Raw genomic sequence first — 18,669 nt, 5'->3', positions numbered from 1 at the left:
TTGAGGATGGATGGCTTCAGGGGGGTTCTCTTTTGTGATCATCCATTTTTTTCTCTAAATATTCCACCATGTTTACTAAAACTGAGCTGTTTTGAGGTCCAGTCCATCATTTTTGTCACCACAACAATTCCTCTCGGGGCTCATTTAATTCATCATACATAACCGCTATAAGAGAGACTTAACTCATACAAACAAAGGTAGTTGGGAGTCTCCTGATCACACCCCTTCAACAATGAAGGTTAGACAACTAACTGTTTTCTCTATTATACCAAAATATTAAACCTTTTTATATAACAACTTTTGTTAAGAAAAATAAGAGTAAGTTTCACTACAACTTTTATAGTACTTCGAGTAAGTCTGGACACCTGAAAATTATCAAAACTAAGCCAAAGTGGATTGCGTGTTGCCTATATAAATGAAATTATTGAGGAGACTGATTTTTGCTACTACAAATTATTAAATTAATAAAACAAATCTAAATAACTTGGCAGAATACTCAAAAGGCTTTTTACTTTATCAATTCGAGACTTGGGGTTTCACGATCCAACTTTAGGAATAGAACCCTAGAGTGAACAATAGTTTTTCCTTTATGATGATCTTAAGGTTTTAATGTATAATGATGGATTGAAATCAATCTAAGTTCTATAACTTAGAGTTGCATTCCAACCCTAATTTATGGTTCAATCCCGATACCTAATTATCATCAAATAAATGAAACTTTACTACTCTTGTAGATTTATTGTACAATAAGTGATGGGAGAAATAATATAAATAACTATGGATCAAGAATTTCAAGTTTTCATATTGATATACTGTATCATCTCCTAATTCAAATTAACTTAAAGAGTTTCTTGTTTTCAATATTTTGACTTTAAATTTTTAATAAAGTCATTATTAATTCATTTTCCCTATTGTTTCTCTTTTAGATTTCTAACCTTAGATTTTCATATTTCACATCCCAATATGGCATTTACCCTCTCATAGTGGTATTGTCACTCACACAATTTATAGAAAAAGTTAAAACATTATTCTTGAATTGATGCAAACCTCAAGAATCTTCAATGCTCTCTCCAAAACCGTAAAGAATGAACTAAAATCCCTGCTAACCCTAAAATGTAAAAAGACAAACTAGTCACACGGCATAGCCATGTATTGGCCAAAATATTAGAAAAAAAAAAAAAAAAGGTCCATGAATTTTCTAAAAAGAACATTATATCTTTGAATCTTGAATCATTGAAATTCTTCTTGGGTATATAGTAGATGCTTGGGAGGTCTAAAGATTGAAAAGTTTGTAGGATTTGAAGGACATTTTTCAGAGTTGGGGGAGCCAAGTTCGGTTTCAAAATGTGGAGTTCAAAATATTAGAACTAAAAAATATATATTTTGGAGGAGTTCATAGTTGAGTTTGAATTTTGGGTGATTTTCAAATTTCAACTTTGATGGATTCCATATTGATATATCATTTAATTCCTATTGGCGGCCCATTTGAAAAAGAGCAGTAAAAATGTGGTTGTCGGGTTGAGAGAGGCTGGGTAGGCGTTGTTGGGCTTGAGGGGTCCCGGCCCGTTATCCTTCCACCGAAGAGAGCGGGAGGTGAACGCTGCTCTGTGAAACCAGCCTCACGCGGTGCCCTCCAGCTTTAGGAACCCAAACACCCAGGCCTTCGCCCGGATCCCGGGGCTCAACTCCCTACTTGGAACGGGCAAGCCAGTTAAATCACCCCATCACGCCCTACCAACCCAGCCAGGCCAATCTCCAACCACACTAATGCCCTCGCTTGAGTTACAAGCTCACGCTACTGAGCTCGGCGATTTAATGTTTACACCACAAGTACTTTAAAGACTTGTTTTTTTATGTTTATTTCCGATGTGGGACGGCTTAGAGAATTGCTGACTCATTCACTCATTCCTAAATCCTCACCACAATAGGGAAGCCAAAAGAGGGTAAGATATGCTACCTTTCTTTAACTTTGCTTACAAGATTGAAAGCAATTATCTTCCGACATGTGTGGTCTATATTAGGAATTATGGGGAAGAGTCTGTGTGGATTGCCAATCTACAGTCATTCCTCTTGATTAAAGCATCCTCCATCCCCTCGATGCAAGGTGTTTTGGTAATCAAAACGTACTTATCCAATACTGGGAAAATATTTAAACAAATTTATTCCTTATTTTAGGTTATGTTTGGCTTCATTATTCTCATAATTCACTTGGAGAAACCAGGGATCTCTCGTTACCTTCCAGGCCTATGAATGCAATGGGGACAAGAACAATGCTCCTGATCCTAAGTCCTATGGTTTCAATAGTTGGGCAACAGTAGCTAGATTTTGACGGCTTAACCACTGACTTCAATTTTTAAAACTTCTTTTTCTTTTTCTTTTTTTTTTTTCCTCTCCTTTTTGGATTCTTTTATAGAATAAAAATTTTCTACTAAAATTATATAAATTGGAATGAAAATTAATAAATGAATGATATATATTTGAATAGAATTTGGTTTTAGATGTTTCCTCATAAAATAAGGAAATAAGCTAGAAATATCTCTTTAAAATATTATAAATCATGTGAAAAAAATTAGAAATTGTAAGATGGAGACTGCATATAAAGTGTATATTGAATGGATAAAGATACCTGAAAAAGTGAAAGACATCTAACAAAGCTAAAACTTATGATTCAAGGTATAGATATATATTAGGGACACATGCATGAAATTTTTCCATGACTCAAGAATTGTATTTATTTATCATTCCTTTGTAATTTCTCTATAGTATATTTAATTATTTAATTATCTTCGATTTATAAATGTAAGTATGGTTAGTTAAACTACGTGAAAATCTAGTATATCTTTGTAATACATTGATTTTATCTTTACATTATTACATTAGAAAATGATATTGAACATTTTGTTAGCGTTGTCTCAACATTTACCCACACAAGAAGTGATGTTACAGTTTTTCACAACACAATAGAGTGACAATAGAGCATGGTGGAGATTTATAGGAGAGCGGGCAAAATGTCCAAGGTTGAAGATTTTAAAAGTACAATTTTAACATAAAAATTGTTAGATAATTTAGAACTTAGAAAAGGATTACAAAATGAATTTTGGATGAAGACAGAACTAGTAAAGATTTGTTCACTAGTAAAGATTTGAGGTAGAATATATTGGGTGATTGCCTTAATTATGGTTTATTATAGGATTATGTATACTAGTAAAGATTTGTTCACTAAAATCAAGTATACAATGTAGGATGTATCATAAAGAGATGGAAAGATTTACTTAATGGAATTTGAACTACCATGGAAATTGTTAAAAAAATAATATATACATTTTGGTAAAAGGGTATTTTGAAGAAAAGTCTTATGAAATTTTTATAAATATTCCAAGTCCAAAGAAAAAAAGTTATGAAACAAAAATGGACATGTAAAAATTATAACGGTTAGATAGAGGCATAAGGAAGTATGAGAGATATTTGGTAGAGTAAAAGCTCATGGTTCAGAATGTAAATTCTAGAAGTAAGAAAATATAGAATTATGTTGTGACCAAAAAGTTGTATATATTTCTCGTTCCTTTATATTTAATTGATTCTCTCATTTTTTTTTATATAAGCCCGATTGACTGAACTACATAAAACATTACATAACTTTATATATATATTGATTTTATTTTCATAATATTATATTAGTAAGTGAATTGAAGCTTCCATCGACATGATAAGTGGTTTCAAAGTTTTCATTTGTAGAACCGATAATTTTTCTTTCCAATCTTAAAAGTGAAGAATCCCACCTTAAACTCACCACTCCTTATTTTCCCAATGATCCATAATTATATCTTTAAAATTATCAATAACTTCCTAGATGTTAACGGCATAGGATTTTGAAAGATTCTATATCACCATCTTAAAAATTACAATTGTCATCTTATAGCTGCTTAACCATTACCATTTTTTAAATAATTAGTAAGAATAATTTTCATGAAATATCCTTCAAGATGCTTGATGTGGGGATTATAACAAAGAAGAAAAAGGATTGTCTTATTTAATGAAGAGGGAATCAAATAGATGCAATCCACAAGAAAAATTAAGAACTTAACAAATTTCCTTATTAATTTAAGACAATTTTGCATTGAGGAAAAATTAGAATCTTTTCATAGGATCCACTTTTCAATATTTGTCCAACTATCATTACCAAATATCACATTAATGGTCCACAAAAGCCTGCTTCTCATCTCCTTTTGTCGAAAGTGACTTAAAGTTCTCTTAAACCCCATACTTCCTCTTTGCTCTTCCTATGGCCCTCTAATTAGGTAGGAAAATTGCTTTTTTTTTCCCCTTTTGTTTGTAGTATAAAAAAAATAAAAACCCTCAAGATTACAACTTTTTAAGGCACTTACACATCCATAATACCAAAATAAATAATTGTTAAATTGAATATTAACCCGTTTATTTGAAAATCAATTGAAGCCCAATAATGATATATTGGAATTTTCATAATATTGGACATCACATCTCCTCGATATGACTAATCCTCGAGTCTAAAAATAATACTATTACACCCTAATTTAAGTCTTTAAACTATTTTAGAAAAAGAAAATAATATTAGGTATGAATTTAGTAATAAAAATAATGATAAATACAAGCATAAAATTAGCATTTTTCTTGATTTTGTATCACATTGAAATATGTATAACACATGGAAATGATGATGAACCTAATCGTCAAAAATTTTCTATATTTACAACCAAAAATCATATGACCATGAACCCAATTTTCACAAATTTTCACTATTTACAACCACAAATCATATTTACATTTTTTTTTTTCTTGGAATCGAATTATTACAACCAGGAAAGACACTGAAAAGGGTACAACAATGAGACATTAAAGTATGAGACAGCCCTGACAACCCCTCCTTTCATACATCCCAATACAAAACCCACCCACTATTCACTGACCTCCACCATATAATTCAATAGAAATTAAAAACTAAACCCACCCAAAAAAAAAAAAATGTTAATCCATACAAAGCCCTAAAACAATCACCACCAACCAGAACCATCCCTCCCTTCCCCCTCCCTAATTAGGACAATCTTCTCATCATTCTAAGCATTTTTTTTCCTCCTAAGTATGGGTGGTGCATGTGTCCTTTTCTTGCCCTCCAATCATGTGATTTTGATGGGGTCCAACCTTGAGGGGAACATATCATGTGAATTCACAGGTCATCTGCAGAAACCACCACAGCCTCTCAATCCCTAGCTAGCCCCCCTTGCCCTAGTCAATTTCTCTATGGTTTCCATGTTTGCATTGAAAAAAAATTGAGTACAACCCGCTCAATCTTTCTTTCTTTCTTTCTTTCCGAATTCATGGTACACAACCCTTTTCTGGTTTTTTTTTCGTTAATGTCGACGTGATAAAATCTAATCTATGACTTCCTCGGAGGAAAAGGGTCAATGGTTTAGAACATCCTCCTCCTTAAAATCCTTAACATCGGAGGCCGTGGGTGGCGCCGCGTTCTCCGTAGTCTTGAGGTTCTGCTGGTGATAGACTTGCCTTAGTCTCTCTATTTCCCTCTTCAACGCATCTTGATGGGCTGCAATTTGGATTCAAAATCACGGGGTTCAATCAATCAGACAGAAATATCATCGAGATAATTTCACTTTCGTGGGACATCCAAATTATATCCACTACTTTTTGCTTAAATTGAGAAGTAATTAATCTTGCTTAAGTAAATATAATTAAGCCTCAAAAGCACTTATCTCACCATCTTTGAAAATCTTATCTTGCGCCAGAGCCGCGATTCTTTGCTTGAGAGCGCTGTTGTCGACGTTTAGAAGCAACCGCTGATGGTCCAGAAACGCCACCCGCGGCGACAACACCGAGACTTCGGTCTTCGTTAAGCAATAATTCACAGAAAGAAGAAGAAAAAAATGTTTAGAGCCAAACCATGCAATAAGCTTCATAATTTTGTAAACTTAAAGACGAAGAATTCACATACTTGTAATGAGGTGACGCTGCGTTCCAGCTCTGATATGTATTGTAGCTTCCTAACTCGTGATCTTTGCGCGGATTGCCTGTTTGCCAGAATTCTGATGGAAAGAAGATGGAAAATGAGATATCACTTTTGGGTACATTATCATAAGAAAACAAGGATTAGAATTGAGTAGACGAGAGAAGCAAGGAAAATCCAACCTTTTCACTCTTTTGGGGTCTACGATCCGATCATTGGAGGTGGTCATTGAAGGTTGTGGTGGGGTTTGTGACTCCAATTTGCAAGAGCTTTGCACCTCCTCCGATTCGTTCTTGAGCTGCTGCTGCTGCTGTTGCTGCTCAATTGTTGTAGTTTTCTCTTCATTAAAGCTGTAATGGTCGGAAGGCGTGGAGGGGTTGGAGGAGGAGATGGTGGGGGCCATGGCGTCGGTGAACATGGACATGAACTGCTCGTCGTCGAATTGATCAAACTCATTGCCAGCCCCCGGCGGCCGGGGGGCCGCCCCCGAGTTGCGGCAATCGTCCGGGGCCTCGAAGAAGGCAATGGAGTCGCTGACGGATCTCCGGTGAGTGCCCCGCTTGGCGGAGGAGAAGTCGAGGAATTCATCGACCCAGGAGGGGTTCTGCGTGGCGGGAGGCGCCAAGTTCCCCATGGAAGGGATCTTCTGGTGAGGAAAACTAGGCCAGTTGGCAGCCATGGCTGGGACCTTTGGAGGCAGTTGCGCCATAACGTGAGAAGAAACAATGAACCCAAACTGTTCCAACCTTCAAACCAAAAACCAAAACCCTCCCAAACAATGGTTTTTATAGTTTGAAAAAACACTGGGAATGTTTCAAGGAAACAAAAGCCAGAAGAACATCATCATCATCATCAGCATCAGCATCACCCATAAGGGCATAACCTTCTTATTTTATTTTTATTAAATTATTATAATTTAAAAATAAATAAATAAATATGAATGTGATTTTTCTTGGATGTAAGAGGGTGGGGTCACATGGAGGGATTGAGACAGCTATCAACAGCTGTTAGGAGGTTGGGTCTCAACGGTATTACTGGAAAGTCGCAGTAGTTTAATAACTAGCGGAATCAGAGACCACGTGCCCTTGTGACCTTCCCTTTAGGCTTTATCCCCCCTCACTTATAAATAATACTCCTATTATTATTATTTTACATTCACATGTGTATGCCCCCTCCTTCATCTTTCATCCATCACCGTCTGATCCACTCACCATTCTTCATCAACCCTCCTCTTCAACCATCTCTTAATTATTGGTTTTGGCACATTGAAATGGGACGATGATGGAAATAAATGACCATATGTACCACATGAAAAATGGGAATCAAAACCTATTTTGTTGTATTCTACTTTTATTTTTTACGTGTAATTTCATGATTTAAATGGCTTATTGAATTTTTTATCCACCCACCTAACCCTCTCATTAATTATTTCTGTTGTAGTTCATATTTGTCTTATCCCGATCTACTTCATCTGGATTATACATATATGATTTAGTTTTTTTTTTTTCAAATTTTCTAACATATTACCCATAAAAATAAATTATTAAAATTTGTATTTATATGAATATAATTAAAATTTTTCTTTAAAAGTTGAATGGAAATGATAAGTCTGAATTGATTTAAATAATCGATTGGCTTTGGGATAGATAATCCCAAAACCCATGATGATCATCTGATGTAAAGATTTGGGCACCATTGTGAATGTAGTAGGAATATAGGGGAGATGTACCCATTAAAGAATAAAAAGGAAAAAAAATTAAGGAAAGAGGATAATAATAAGAAAAGTGGGAAGAGGGAGGTGTGGGATTTAGGGGCATGAGCTGTGAAGGGAAAGGAACTCCCAAAAAAGAATTTTAAAATAAATAAAAAAAAAAGGAAGGAAGATGGGCATGGCCATGTGAATTGTTTGCACGCTCTAAGTTATCTTTGCTTTGTCCCCAAACCATACCCACATGTAGGGCATGTGTCCCTATTCCCCTCTCCATCACTGTTTCTTGCTGCCTTCCACCTTCCTCCCTCCCTCCCTCCAACTTGCCCCTTATCCTCCTTTCTTATTTCTTGTGTAAGGAAGCCACTAATCATCATCACCCGCAAACCTTTTATAATTATATACTTCTTCCGCGTTTCCCCATTACAAAGTGCTTACCAATTAAGCCTTGTCTTGATTCTTCATTAAGCCAAAATGTTGAAAATGAGAAGTATGTTATCTTTACAAGCTTTGCATTAATCACGTGCAAAGAAAAGACAAAAAAAAAAGTTTAAAAATGGTTCTTGATTAATTTCATTAATTTCCGATACCTCAAAAACTCGTTTTAAACTCGATAAACATATTTCAATATGTCTGAATAATTTTGTTAAAAGGGCTTCTAACTTAAAAGAAAAAGTTTAAGATATATATAAAATTGCTTCTTGTAGAAATTAATATTTTGGCTTCTAATTTTAGTTTGTCAAAGTTAAGAAGTTACACCAAGTATAAGTATTTTATCTCATTTAAGTGCTTGGCAATTAAGTAAGCATTTTGTTATCTAATTTATGACTTTGATTAAGGTTTAGTCATATAACAAAACTCAATTATGTTCATAATTTTATTATTCTATTCAAACTAGAATTCGTTCAACCTCAACGTTACATCTGGATATCGGTAAGTATTAAAGAAAGAAAAAAAATTAAGTTTATAAAATACAAGTTTTAAATAATTATATAAAACATATTAACATTTCATACTACTTTTTAATGATATTGGTATTACATTTGATCATCCTAAATATTATTTTTGAACGGTGAACACATGAAATTTGAATTATTTTTAGAGAATTCTTATTGTATAATTATTTTTATACAAATATATGAAAATACATTTCTTCCTAATTCAAATCAAATCACATGCTAACTTGGATTTTTATTATTATTATTATTATTTTTTGGCACATTGTATTATGATTCACATTCATTCTATTCATATTCACGAGTGGATTCTAGTAGGTGAAGGCAACACTCATTCCATGCTTTTTGCCGTTGCATGATGCATCAAGTACATTGTAAGAGGTCAAGCCAACACTTATTTGATTAATATTGATTTGAAAAACAATTATTTGAAGGACATGATATTCAAATTATTTCCGATTAGGGTTCCCAATTTTGTTTGAGCTTGCAGTTGATATAATTACAAGCACGTCCATTAACATGGGGTGGGGTCCTCTATACTAATTAACATGATTATGCCCATTTGGTTTTATTCAAATATTGAATTTATTTTTATGGCTAACTCTCCACAATAGGTAGAGTGGCTCTCTTCATAGATTGGATGTCTTATTTTATAGAACTTAAAACTTAAAAAGGAGGTATTTTAAAACATTTGAAGGGGATTAAGGATGGCAATAAGGGGCGAGTTTGATCCGTCACGTTAAATTTTTAAAAATTTGAAAAATCACTTATAATGTTGAAAAATCAATCACTTACAGTACATTTTTTAAAAATACTTTATATGTAATTCTTCTAAATGCTTTCAAAGAAAACACTTCTATTAAAAATACTTCAAATAAAAACATTGTCAAACACATTTTTAGAATCTATTTAATAATGATTTTACGAAGTATTTTTACTCTAAAAAGTATTTTTGAATAAAAATTAGGTATTAAGCAAAATTTAAGAAACACTTTTAGAAAATCTTTTACCCTAAAAGTGTTTTCAAATAAAAATTAGGCTTTTGGAAAATTTTTGAAAAAAGCTTTTAAAAACATCTGAAAAATCACTTATAATATTGAAAAAAAATTCTTATAGTATTTTTTTAGAGAAACACTTGATAGATGATTCCCCAAAAAACACTTCTAAAGAAAACACTGTCAAACGCACTTTTACTCAACTTTCAGATGAATTTGGAATTTTATTTTTAAATTTGGGATGGGATTATATAACCTAAGGAAAATGTAAGGGAAAAAAAGTAAATAAAAAAAATTGAAGAAAAAAATAAAGATTTCCAATCAATTAATTACCTTAATATCCTACTTTGAACTTTTTTCATTGATTTAATTTTTTTATATAAAGATCAAATAATTTTAAAAAATACATATATATATATATATATATATATATACTAATTTTAATATTTAATTTTCTTTCATATTTTTTTATAATAAAAACAAACGTAAGAAAATAATTTTTTTTAATATTTTTATTCTTTCTTGAGTACTTTTTTCTCCACCATGCAAGGGATTTTAAAATTTTTGGATCTTAGAGGAATGCTCTAATAGTAAAAGTTATCATGGCACTGTTCCATTGTTGAAGGTACTGAATCTATTATGCAATGTGGCACAGCTCTATTATTCCCTTCAATCGAATCGGACAAGACCATATACTATATTGGAGATGAGACAAAAGCTAATGACCCAACAGCCATATGTACGCAACACAAGATTTTTATCAACACAGAGCGTCCTAGTTAACAAACTTGAATGGAATGGCTTCCTGCATTTTGTATTGAACTCATTTCGTGTTGGGTGCGTTCATCTGTCCATGACATTTGTGTGAGCATCATCCTGGTGAGATTTAGGAGTCCAACCCGACCCAAAGTCAAGAATTCCAAACTGTGTTTGTGATACCCCATATCAGTTGGATGAAAAAGTTTTTGACTTAACATAAATAATGGACTGTTCTTAATCATGTAGACACCTTTTAAAGTCCCCAAGCAAATAATATCTATGATAGAGGAAGCAGGTAGAAAATCTAACATAACAATCAACTCACCTGCACGTCTATTGCCCGCAGCTGCAAAAGCCATGGACGAAACGACATAAACCACAAACCAAAAATGAAACATAGAAGACTTCACAGACTGAAACTCACAAGCACAAAAAGCATGAGCAACATAAACGAAACAAGAAACCTAAAGAGACTGAAAAGGATAAATCAGTACAGCAACATGTAGCTGATACAACCAATAGTTTATGTAAAATTTCTCATGCTCTAATCTGCATTAATAGTCACTCAGAGGCATAAGCTTTCATTCTCCATCTACATCCAAACTAACTATGAAGACAGCTATGTTCTGCAGGAATGTTTACTTCGCTCTTCTAATTATGTGGACTGTTGGAGTATCTTGGAGTGCATTTTCTGAGGAACATGAGCCTATGGAGTCTGAAATGAGCGACATGGAGAAAAGGTATGAAAGGTGGCTGGTACAACATGGCCGAAGGTACAAGAACAGAGATGAATGGCAACAGCATTTTGGGATTTACCAATCCAATGTTCAGTTCATCAACTACATCAATGCTCAAAACTTCTCATTTACACTCACTGACAACCAATTTGCAGATATGACAAATGAAGAGTATAAAGCTCTCTACATGGGTCTTGGAACATCAGAGACCTCAAGGAAGAACCAAAGCAGCTTCAAACGTGAGAGAAGTGAGGTTTTGCCAAGAAGTGTGGATTGGAGGAAAATGGGTGCTGTAACTCCAGTCAAGAATCAAGGGGAATGTGGTACAACTTTTTCCTTGGTTTTTAAAACCGAAGAATGACTTCTAGTTATCTATTTAACTCCACAACTAGATATTTGCTTAGGTTTCTAATTCAGATCCACCTAAATGACTTCAGGCCATTACAATTTTTCCTACAAGATGGTCTATCACCTGCTTCTGGGACAAACTGGCCTTCTTGAGTTAGAAATAGATAACCAAACCCTTTACAAATGAAACCAGAAATATGCCATTGAGATCATTGGCGTAATCACTAGAAGTGATTCTCCAATGAAGTTCAACTCCAAACACATTTTTAGGTGACAGGAGAAAGCCGAAATCCTAAGCTGAATATGATCTTAGACACTCCAGACTAGTTGAAATTTCAGTTATTGTTGTGGAAGTCTTAATGCTATGGTTTTACTTGAGGGAGATCTGATGGCACCTACCTTTTGATACAGGAAGTTGCTGGGCATTCTCTACTGTGGCAGCCGTGGAAGGCATCAACAAGATCAGAACAGGGAAATTGGTGTCTCTGTCCGAACAAGAGCTCTTAGACTGCGATATTGACAGTGGGAATGAAGGCTGCAATGGTGGATACATGGTGAACGCATTTAAATTCATAAAACAAAATGACGGCATCACCACTGCAAGAAATTATCCTTACATAGGAGAACAAGGCATTTGTAACAAAGACAAAGCTGCAAACCATGTGGTGAAAATCAGTGGCTATGAGACAGTTCCTCCCAATAATGAGAAGATATTACAAGCTGCAGTAGCTAAACAACCTGTATCTGTCGCAATTGATGCTGGTGGTTATGAATTCCAGCTCTATTCCAAAGGGATCTTCAATGGCTTTTGTGGGAAGCAACTAAACCATGCAGTAACAGTAATTGGCTATGGAGAAGATAATGGTAAAAAATATTGGCTAGTGAAGAATTCATGGGGCACAGGTTGGGGGGAAGCTGGCTATGCAAGGATGATACGCGACTCCAGAGATGATGAAGGCATTTGTGGCATTGCCATGGAGGCCAGCTACCCCATCAAGGCCGTAAGTCTGGTAGGTGAAGCTGGTTCCTCCTCATAGTTATTTATGTAAAATAGAAGTAAAATATGAAAAGGGAATTGGATACAGACAAGCTTATCATAAGATCAAGTGTTATTTCTCAAGCAGATGATAAATAACTAAATAAATAATTGCTTGATAAACATTAGTTCTTTGATACACAATATTCATCTTTTTTCTTAATTTTCTTTTTACAATTCCTGCAAAACATTTTCTGATACAACATAAAAACTAGTAAATGAGGAGGAAAAGAATGCAAACATCAACCTTTCTTTCTGGTAGTACCTCTTAGCTATTATATATGTGATCATTAGAGTGGCAACATGGTTATGGTTGGATCAATTTGACATTACCCTAGACCAACTCAATCATTTGCATTGGACTTTCTGACCCAGTATTGAAAAGGTAACATTGATGTGGCCAGAATGAAGTTCAGAGTCTTCAGGAAACAATTCACATAAGCCATTTTTGTTATGCTGGACAAGAGCTTGGGTAGGATATTTTTCATAATGTGTCGAGGATTAGATTGGATATGTGGGAAGAATAACTTATCCAATCTCTTTTTCTGTATCCCTTGTACATGGAATTTAGATATCTCATTGAAGATAGGGGATTTAGATATCTTTTGAAAAGACAGGATTTAGATGTTCATGAATTATAGATCTCATTAATTTCAAGCTCTCCCATTTATTTTGATCTCAAAAACACTGTTTTTATAGGGGCCATAAAATATGAATGTTAATATTCATCTTTGATATATTTTCTCCCAAAAGAACCTTAATTAGAGATGAAAGTGATTTTATTGAGGAAAAGAAAAAATCAATTGAGTTAGATTTTATTGAGACAATTTAAAAAAGGAAATGGTAAATTATCTATATATATTTGATTGGCTTAGGAGTAATGATACATTACCATATACATTAGGTTTCTGTTTCTATAATTTTTCAAGTTTGAGTTTCTTGAAACCTATAAATAAGGATATTTGATCTTAACCAAGACATTAATGAATGAATGATTAATAATATGAATTTTTATGCAAACCTTGAAATTTCCAATGATGAGAGTCCATTGTTTTTCTTCTGGGTGAGAGTACTAGGGCCTTAGTACTAAGGTTTTCTACCTTTTCTTCTTTATCTTTTCTTTTGCTACCTTTTATTTTCCTTTTTCTGTTGTCATAATTTTATTCCTTGCTCCTCTTTTTACATCCTAAAAGATTTAAGCCTTAGCCCACTTCATTTGCTTGTAAGGAACCACCATGGGGTTGTTGGTTGTCCTACACCAGTATGGTTACAACAATGTGTTGTAGTACAGAGATAGAAAACTCCCAATACCATGCTAATTAGAACTATCTTGGTTATGTGACGTTAAGTGAAAGACTCATGACTCTCTAACATTGGCTACGCCACTATGATACTTGCTGTTGATGTATTAGTATTAGGTTGACAATTTTATTCCAATTCTTATTGAATCTGATGCATCATACTTCCAAGGGTATTATCAGTTCCCATTCAACTTTGAGCTATTTCAAAGTTGATATTTCTTGAGGTATTTATGTATTTGGGATTATTGAAGTATAAGAAATGGCTATGAAAGATAAATGGGTGTTAATGTTGAAGAAAAGCATGAGAAAGAAATTTTTGAACACAAATATGGGGTAAGGCATTCGAATATCAAGTAGGAGCAATCAAATGTTCTACAGGGCATTCAAACACTAAGTTCGGGAACATTCAAATGTTCCATACAATGTTCAAATGTTCCCTTCAGGTCATTCGAACATTGGACTTATTTTTTGCGATTTTATTCTGTTGGACATTTTTGTAAAATTAACATTAGAATGGTTTTCCAAATCTATGCTCTAAGTTTTTGGTATAAATACTTAGATTCATTCCATTGAACATGATGCATAAGAGATTAGCCATCCCCTGTAGCCTCAATACTCCAACTCTTAACCTTTCAAAAGCAATCTTGAAAAATCTTTTTGACAATAAAAGGTATTCGATCCACTAGTCTCAGCATGGTGTTGAGGTTTTTGCTAAGAAGCATAAGGTGCTGCATCGACAACATGAAGAAAGAGTGTAGGTGTTGAATGGTATAAAACTATGGTAAGTAGGTACATTCGAATCAGGTAAAGTTGTATTCATTTGTTTCAGATTTAGAGGATTATTTGTGGTTGATCAACCATCCATAGCTTTTTATATCAATAGAGTTTCAGACAACTGAATAGGTGGGTATTCCACGCTAAATCCTGTATTCAATGTATGATTAATTATATTTGTGTGTGGGATTGATCAACTTTTACTGAGACAAAAATTATTAAATTGGAGATATCTCACTTCAAAAGTGCTTAGATGGGTTGAAGAGAGAAAATGGTAGAGATATTTGGTGAAGTGGATACAAAAAATTCCCAGACATCATATGTGGTGAATTTAAGAATTTTGGAATCAGGGGGACAAGGTCCTCTAACCAACTCATTGGAGGTAAATCGAGGGGTCTAATCCTTCCATAAACAATCTGGATTACCTTTGATTGGAAACTTAGAGTACTTGAACCAAACCATAGACAAAACATAAAAATGAATAATAAATAGTGACCAAATTCTTACTTGTAATGGTGGCAAGGTGCAAGCTTTAAGTCCCACCATTCCCAGCTGAATAGTTGGTTACACAAACTCCCTGATCGGTCAAAGACGAACCTGACAGAATAGCTGCACAAGAAGAATTAAAGGAAGTGACAATTACAAAGACCTGATGTAACAGAATAGTTATGAAGATGATAAAGAACAGAACAACCTGGAAGGCTGTGCAAACAAAAAAGAAAGAAAATCACCGGACATGCTAGCAAATGAGAAATCCTGGCTACATGATCCCAAGCCAGCAATGTTCAACTCAAATTTCTGTATAATTGAGCAAATCTGACCCTTTTTTCTCCTACCAATTCATCATGTTGTTACAAATAGTATATAACAACAAAAAGAATACACAAAACTGTCTGTCAAGCTGTAATGGAATTTGGCAACAGATTCATCCCAACTCCCTCTTGACCAATTTATGGAAAAGCAGGACCAGTAATCAATGACCTCAGACTACTGCACAGCCAACTAAGGATAGATCATCTTATAAATGAAGTCAGGATACCAATGTCTCCTAGTCATTGCAGTATGTATTCATTCCCTTCTCTCTTTGGAATGTTAAGGACTTAAGATCTCAAATCTGCAAATCTTTGCCTCACAGCCAAAGCAAGTTTCCACTCACCAAGATTAGCCAGCCCCTCAACCACCTTCTGTCTGGCCCCAATATATGGAATAAATCCTCTTGCTGTCATCCCCATCACAACCTTTCCAGCCAAGACAAACTCACGACATGCCAAGCACCCCTCTAGCACCGACTCATAGCTTGCAAACCCAGCATTGAAATCCTCTCCCTCCAAGAACTCAATCATCTCAACTGCTTTCCAAATCTCTTTCTTTGCCCGCAAAGCTGCCACCAGATTCAACACTGTTCCTTGCCTTGGTGTCAATCCAATTTTTGCCACCATTTCCTTCATCAATTCTGTCGCATCGGTGGTCCTCCCCATTGCACACATTGCACCAATTACAGACCCATAACCCTCTAAATCAGGGATACATCCCACCTGACCCATGCTCTTCAAAACTATTACAGCTTCCACCAACTGATCAATAGCACAGAGGGATAAAATAAGGTAATTGCAGGTGCCACAATCAGGGTAATATCCAATTGATTGCATTTCTGATAGGATATTAGAGACAGAATGAGATTGTCGTCGTCGGCTAAGCCATGCAGAGGAGAGAAGAAGGTGGGTTTGGGGGACAGGAATGCAGCCAGAGCGAAGAGTACGTTGGAGAATTGCAAGAGCAAGAGGGAGGGGATTGGGGCTTTGGAGTGTGAAAGAGAGGAGGCAGGCATATGCAATCTGGGAGCGAGAGCGTGGTCTGAGAGGGATAAAAGATTGTAAAATTTCATCAACAACCTGGGTTCTGAGGTTCTGGGAGAAGGTAGAGAGGAATGAGAAGGGATTCGGGTTTAGGCAAGTTTGTTCTGAGATGAGAAGGTCAGGAATTTTCTGGTAGGTTTTGGATTCAACTGCAGCTTTAATAGATTCTTCGAGTGTTTGTGATGAAGTGATTGAATGAATTGAAGAAATTTGGCGGAGAGAATAATGAAAATGAAAGAGAGATCTGCATAGTTTTGTTGCTCCAATTGCCATTTTTGAGTGTGTAAGACATTAATTTGCCAGTGAGCAAGCATGTATGTCAAAACATGGAACCTGCAGAGGTTTATATGCTTCCATAAAAGTTGGTAGCTGGAAAAAATGAACCAGAAACAATGGCATATGTTAAGCAATTACTTAGCAAAATGAATATTTTAATAAAAACATGTTATGATAGATCTAAAGATTTCCTGCAGAGTGACCATACATGTCAAGGAATATTATGGTCTTGGAAACTATTAGAATTTGAACATAAGTGAAATTTAAAATTGTAGAAAGCTGCATCTCTGCACTTTTTAAGGACCACAAAAATCTGGTTGCCTCATTTCCTCAAGGTTAGAATTTGCAAGATATATTATTTGTATGGAAAGAAAATTTCCATAAGAAACCCGCTTAACAAGAAGGAGAAGAAAAGAAAGAAAATGCCTATAAGCAATTCAGAAAAGAAAGTAAAAACAAATAATAATAATAACCAACAAGTGAAATAATGAGTTATTGAACAACTTCTTTCCTGCACTGAATCAAAATTAAAGATTATTGTCTTAATGCCACTACCCATGTCAAGCTAATCAACCAAAGGCCCCATGCTTAGAAGCTAGTCAATACTTGCATAGCCTACAGATTTTCAAGAATTTAGTATGCAACCTCCTTCTGAATTACACATATATGAAGACTTTTGAAGCAGGTATAGAGATCACACACACACACACACAAGTATACAAAAATAAAAACAAAAATGTTCAAAAGCCCCCAGAAAAAAGGTTCTCCATAGTTGTTAAAAAAAAAAAAAAAAAAATCCACTTCAAAGTGATCATCCTTTTTTCTTAAAAAAAAATAATATATATATATATATATATATATGGTTCATTTAAAAGCTGAAATTTACATTGTCAAGAGAAAGATACACCATACATGTCTTCATTATAGATACAACAAAAATCAGACACAAAGTTCTTAGATCAAATCTTCCTGTAACGAAACAAATGTTGTTTAACTAGTTAATACATTTAGCCAACCTTTTAGCTCGCTGGTAAACATGCTTACAATAAATAAAAAAATAAAAATAAAAATAAAAAACCCTCAAGTCCTTGAAGTGATCTTTATAGAAGTTAGTTGGAACTGGAATGAAAAGGGTTTCTCAATTCCATTTTGTTTACTGCATCCAGCATATATGCCAAGCATACCAAAGGTGGAAGAGAGGGTAATGGGCAATAACAATGACAAGTTCTTATGCATCAGCTCAATAACTAGCATGTTAAAAATTTTGAGCGGATGCTACATTAATATATCATGCATCAAATGGTGGGTTTCAATTCTTTTTCTGAATAGTTGGCTCGTGCCCACTCCATTCCCTCTCTGCCTTAAGCGAAAACCCAGATGTCACAGAGGAAAAGTATCGAACAGGTGATGCTCAACACATGAAACAGAAACCATACTATGATTCATAGCAAGAAAATGAACTTCAAAGAGAGTACCCTCATGGATTAGACCCAAATAGAATTGTGGATTCCTGGGTCTAGATTTGATTGCATGCCCAACGGTCTCTGAGGCTAAGAATAATGAGCACTTCCCAATTCAACTTTAGCCGAATCCTAACCTCCGATCTTTGGAACCAATAACATGGCTGGTTAGGAGTGTAAATGGCCTGGTCTGGGCAAAGGCCCTCATGGTTTTTGTTGGGCCCAAAGGTTTTGGGCCGAGCTTGGACCTATGGGTATGGGTGACATCTTGAAAAAGACATTTTACACTCTGATTTCCCCGGATATTTATACAACGCAGAAGCCAATGACACTCATCAATTAATTTGTACTAAAAAACGAGGTGGTAAGGATAACAAATAAGATTGAATGAAATTTTGGGTTGTGGTAAATTCATTATTAGACTGGTTTATGGCTATACATAGGGTCCGTTTGGGATAACTTCAA

General features: G+C 34.7%; 3 protein-coding genes across 5 annotated transcripts; 1 reads left to right on the top strand and 2 right to left on the bottom strand.

Annotated features, from left to right (window-relative positions):
- Window positions 1–4,759: 4,759 nt before the first annotated feature.
- Window positions 4,760–6,879, bottom strand: LOC117926255 (basic leucine zipper 61-like). Its single transcript, XM_034845338.1, has 4 exons — window positions 6,181–6,879; window positions 5,987–6,077; window positions 5,753–5,879; window positions 4,760–5,581 (listed from the first exon to the last, which is right to left on the bottom strand). The coding sequence occupies exons 1-4, from the start codon at window positions 6,705–6,707 to the stop codon at window positions 5,439–5,441; spliced, it is 888 nt and encodes a 295-aa protein (XP_034701229.1). The 5' UTR covers window positions 6,708–6,879; the 3' UTR covers window positions 4,760–5,438.
- A 3,363-nt stretch (window positions 6,880–10,242) lies between these two features.
- On the bottom strand, window positions 10,243–18,389 carry LOC117926145 (pentatricopeptide repeat-containing protein At1g06270). 3 transcript variants are annotated; one of them, XR_004653065.1, is made up of 4 exons: window positions 18,220–18,389; window positions 15,344–16,837; window positions 15,120–15,221; window positions 10,243–10,829 (listed from the first exon to the last, which is right to left on the bottom strand). XR_004653065.1 is itself a non-coding variant. In XM_034845224.1 (2 exons), exon 2 carries the CDS (start codon window positions 16,739–16,741, stop codon window positions 15,713–15,715), a length of 1,029 nt encoding a protein of 342 aa, XP_034701115.1. In that variant the 5' UTR covers window positions 16,742–16,837; window positions 18,220–18,389; the 3' UTR covers window positions 15,236–15,712. The 3 variants fall into 3 exon arrangements, 2 of the variants coding, with proteins under 2 accessions (XP_034701115.1, XP_034701116.1); XM_034845224.1 differs by lacking the exons at window positions 10,243–10,829; window positions 15,120–15,221 and having other exon boundaries at window positions 15,236–16,837; XM_034845225.1 differs by lacking the exons at window positions 10,243–10,829; window positions 15,120–15,221 and having other exon boundaries at window positions 15,236–16,801.
- Window positions 11,110–12,601, top strand: LOC117926144 (zingipain-2). The gene is made up of 2 exons (XM_034845223.1): window positions 11,110–11,476; window positions 11,913–12,601. Exons 1-2 carry the CDS (start codon window positions 11,125–11,127, stop codon window positions 12,536–12,538), a joined length of 978 nt encoding a protein of 325 aa, XP_034701114.1. The 5' UTR covers window positions 11,110–11,124; the 3' UTR covers window positions 12,539–12,601.
- Window positions 18,390–18,669: the final 280 nt, after the last annotated feature.

The sequence above is a fragment of the Vitis riparia genome, chromosome 12 (genome assembly GCF_004353265.1).
Source record: "Vitis riparia cultivar Riparia Gloire de Montpellier isolate 1030 chromosome 12, EGFV_Vit.rip_1.0, whole genome shotgun sequence".
Taxonomy (NCBI): domain Eukaryota; kingdom Viridiplantae; phylum Streptophyta; class Magnoliopsida; order Vitales; family Vitaceae; genus Vitis; species Vitis riparia.
Note: the sequence above shows the minus strand (reverse complement) of the source record. Positions and strands in the feature narration are given on the sequence as shown.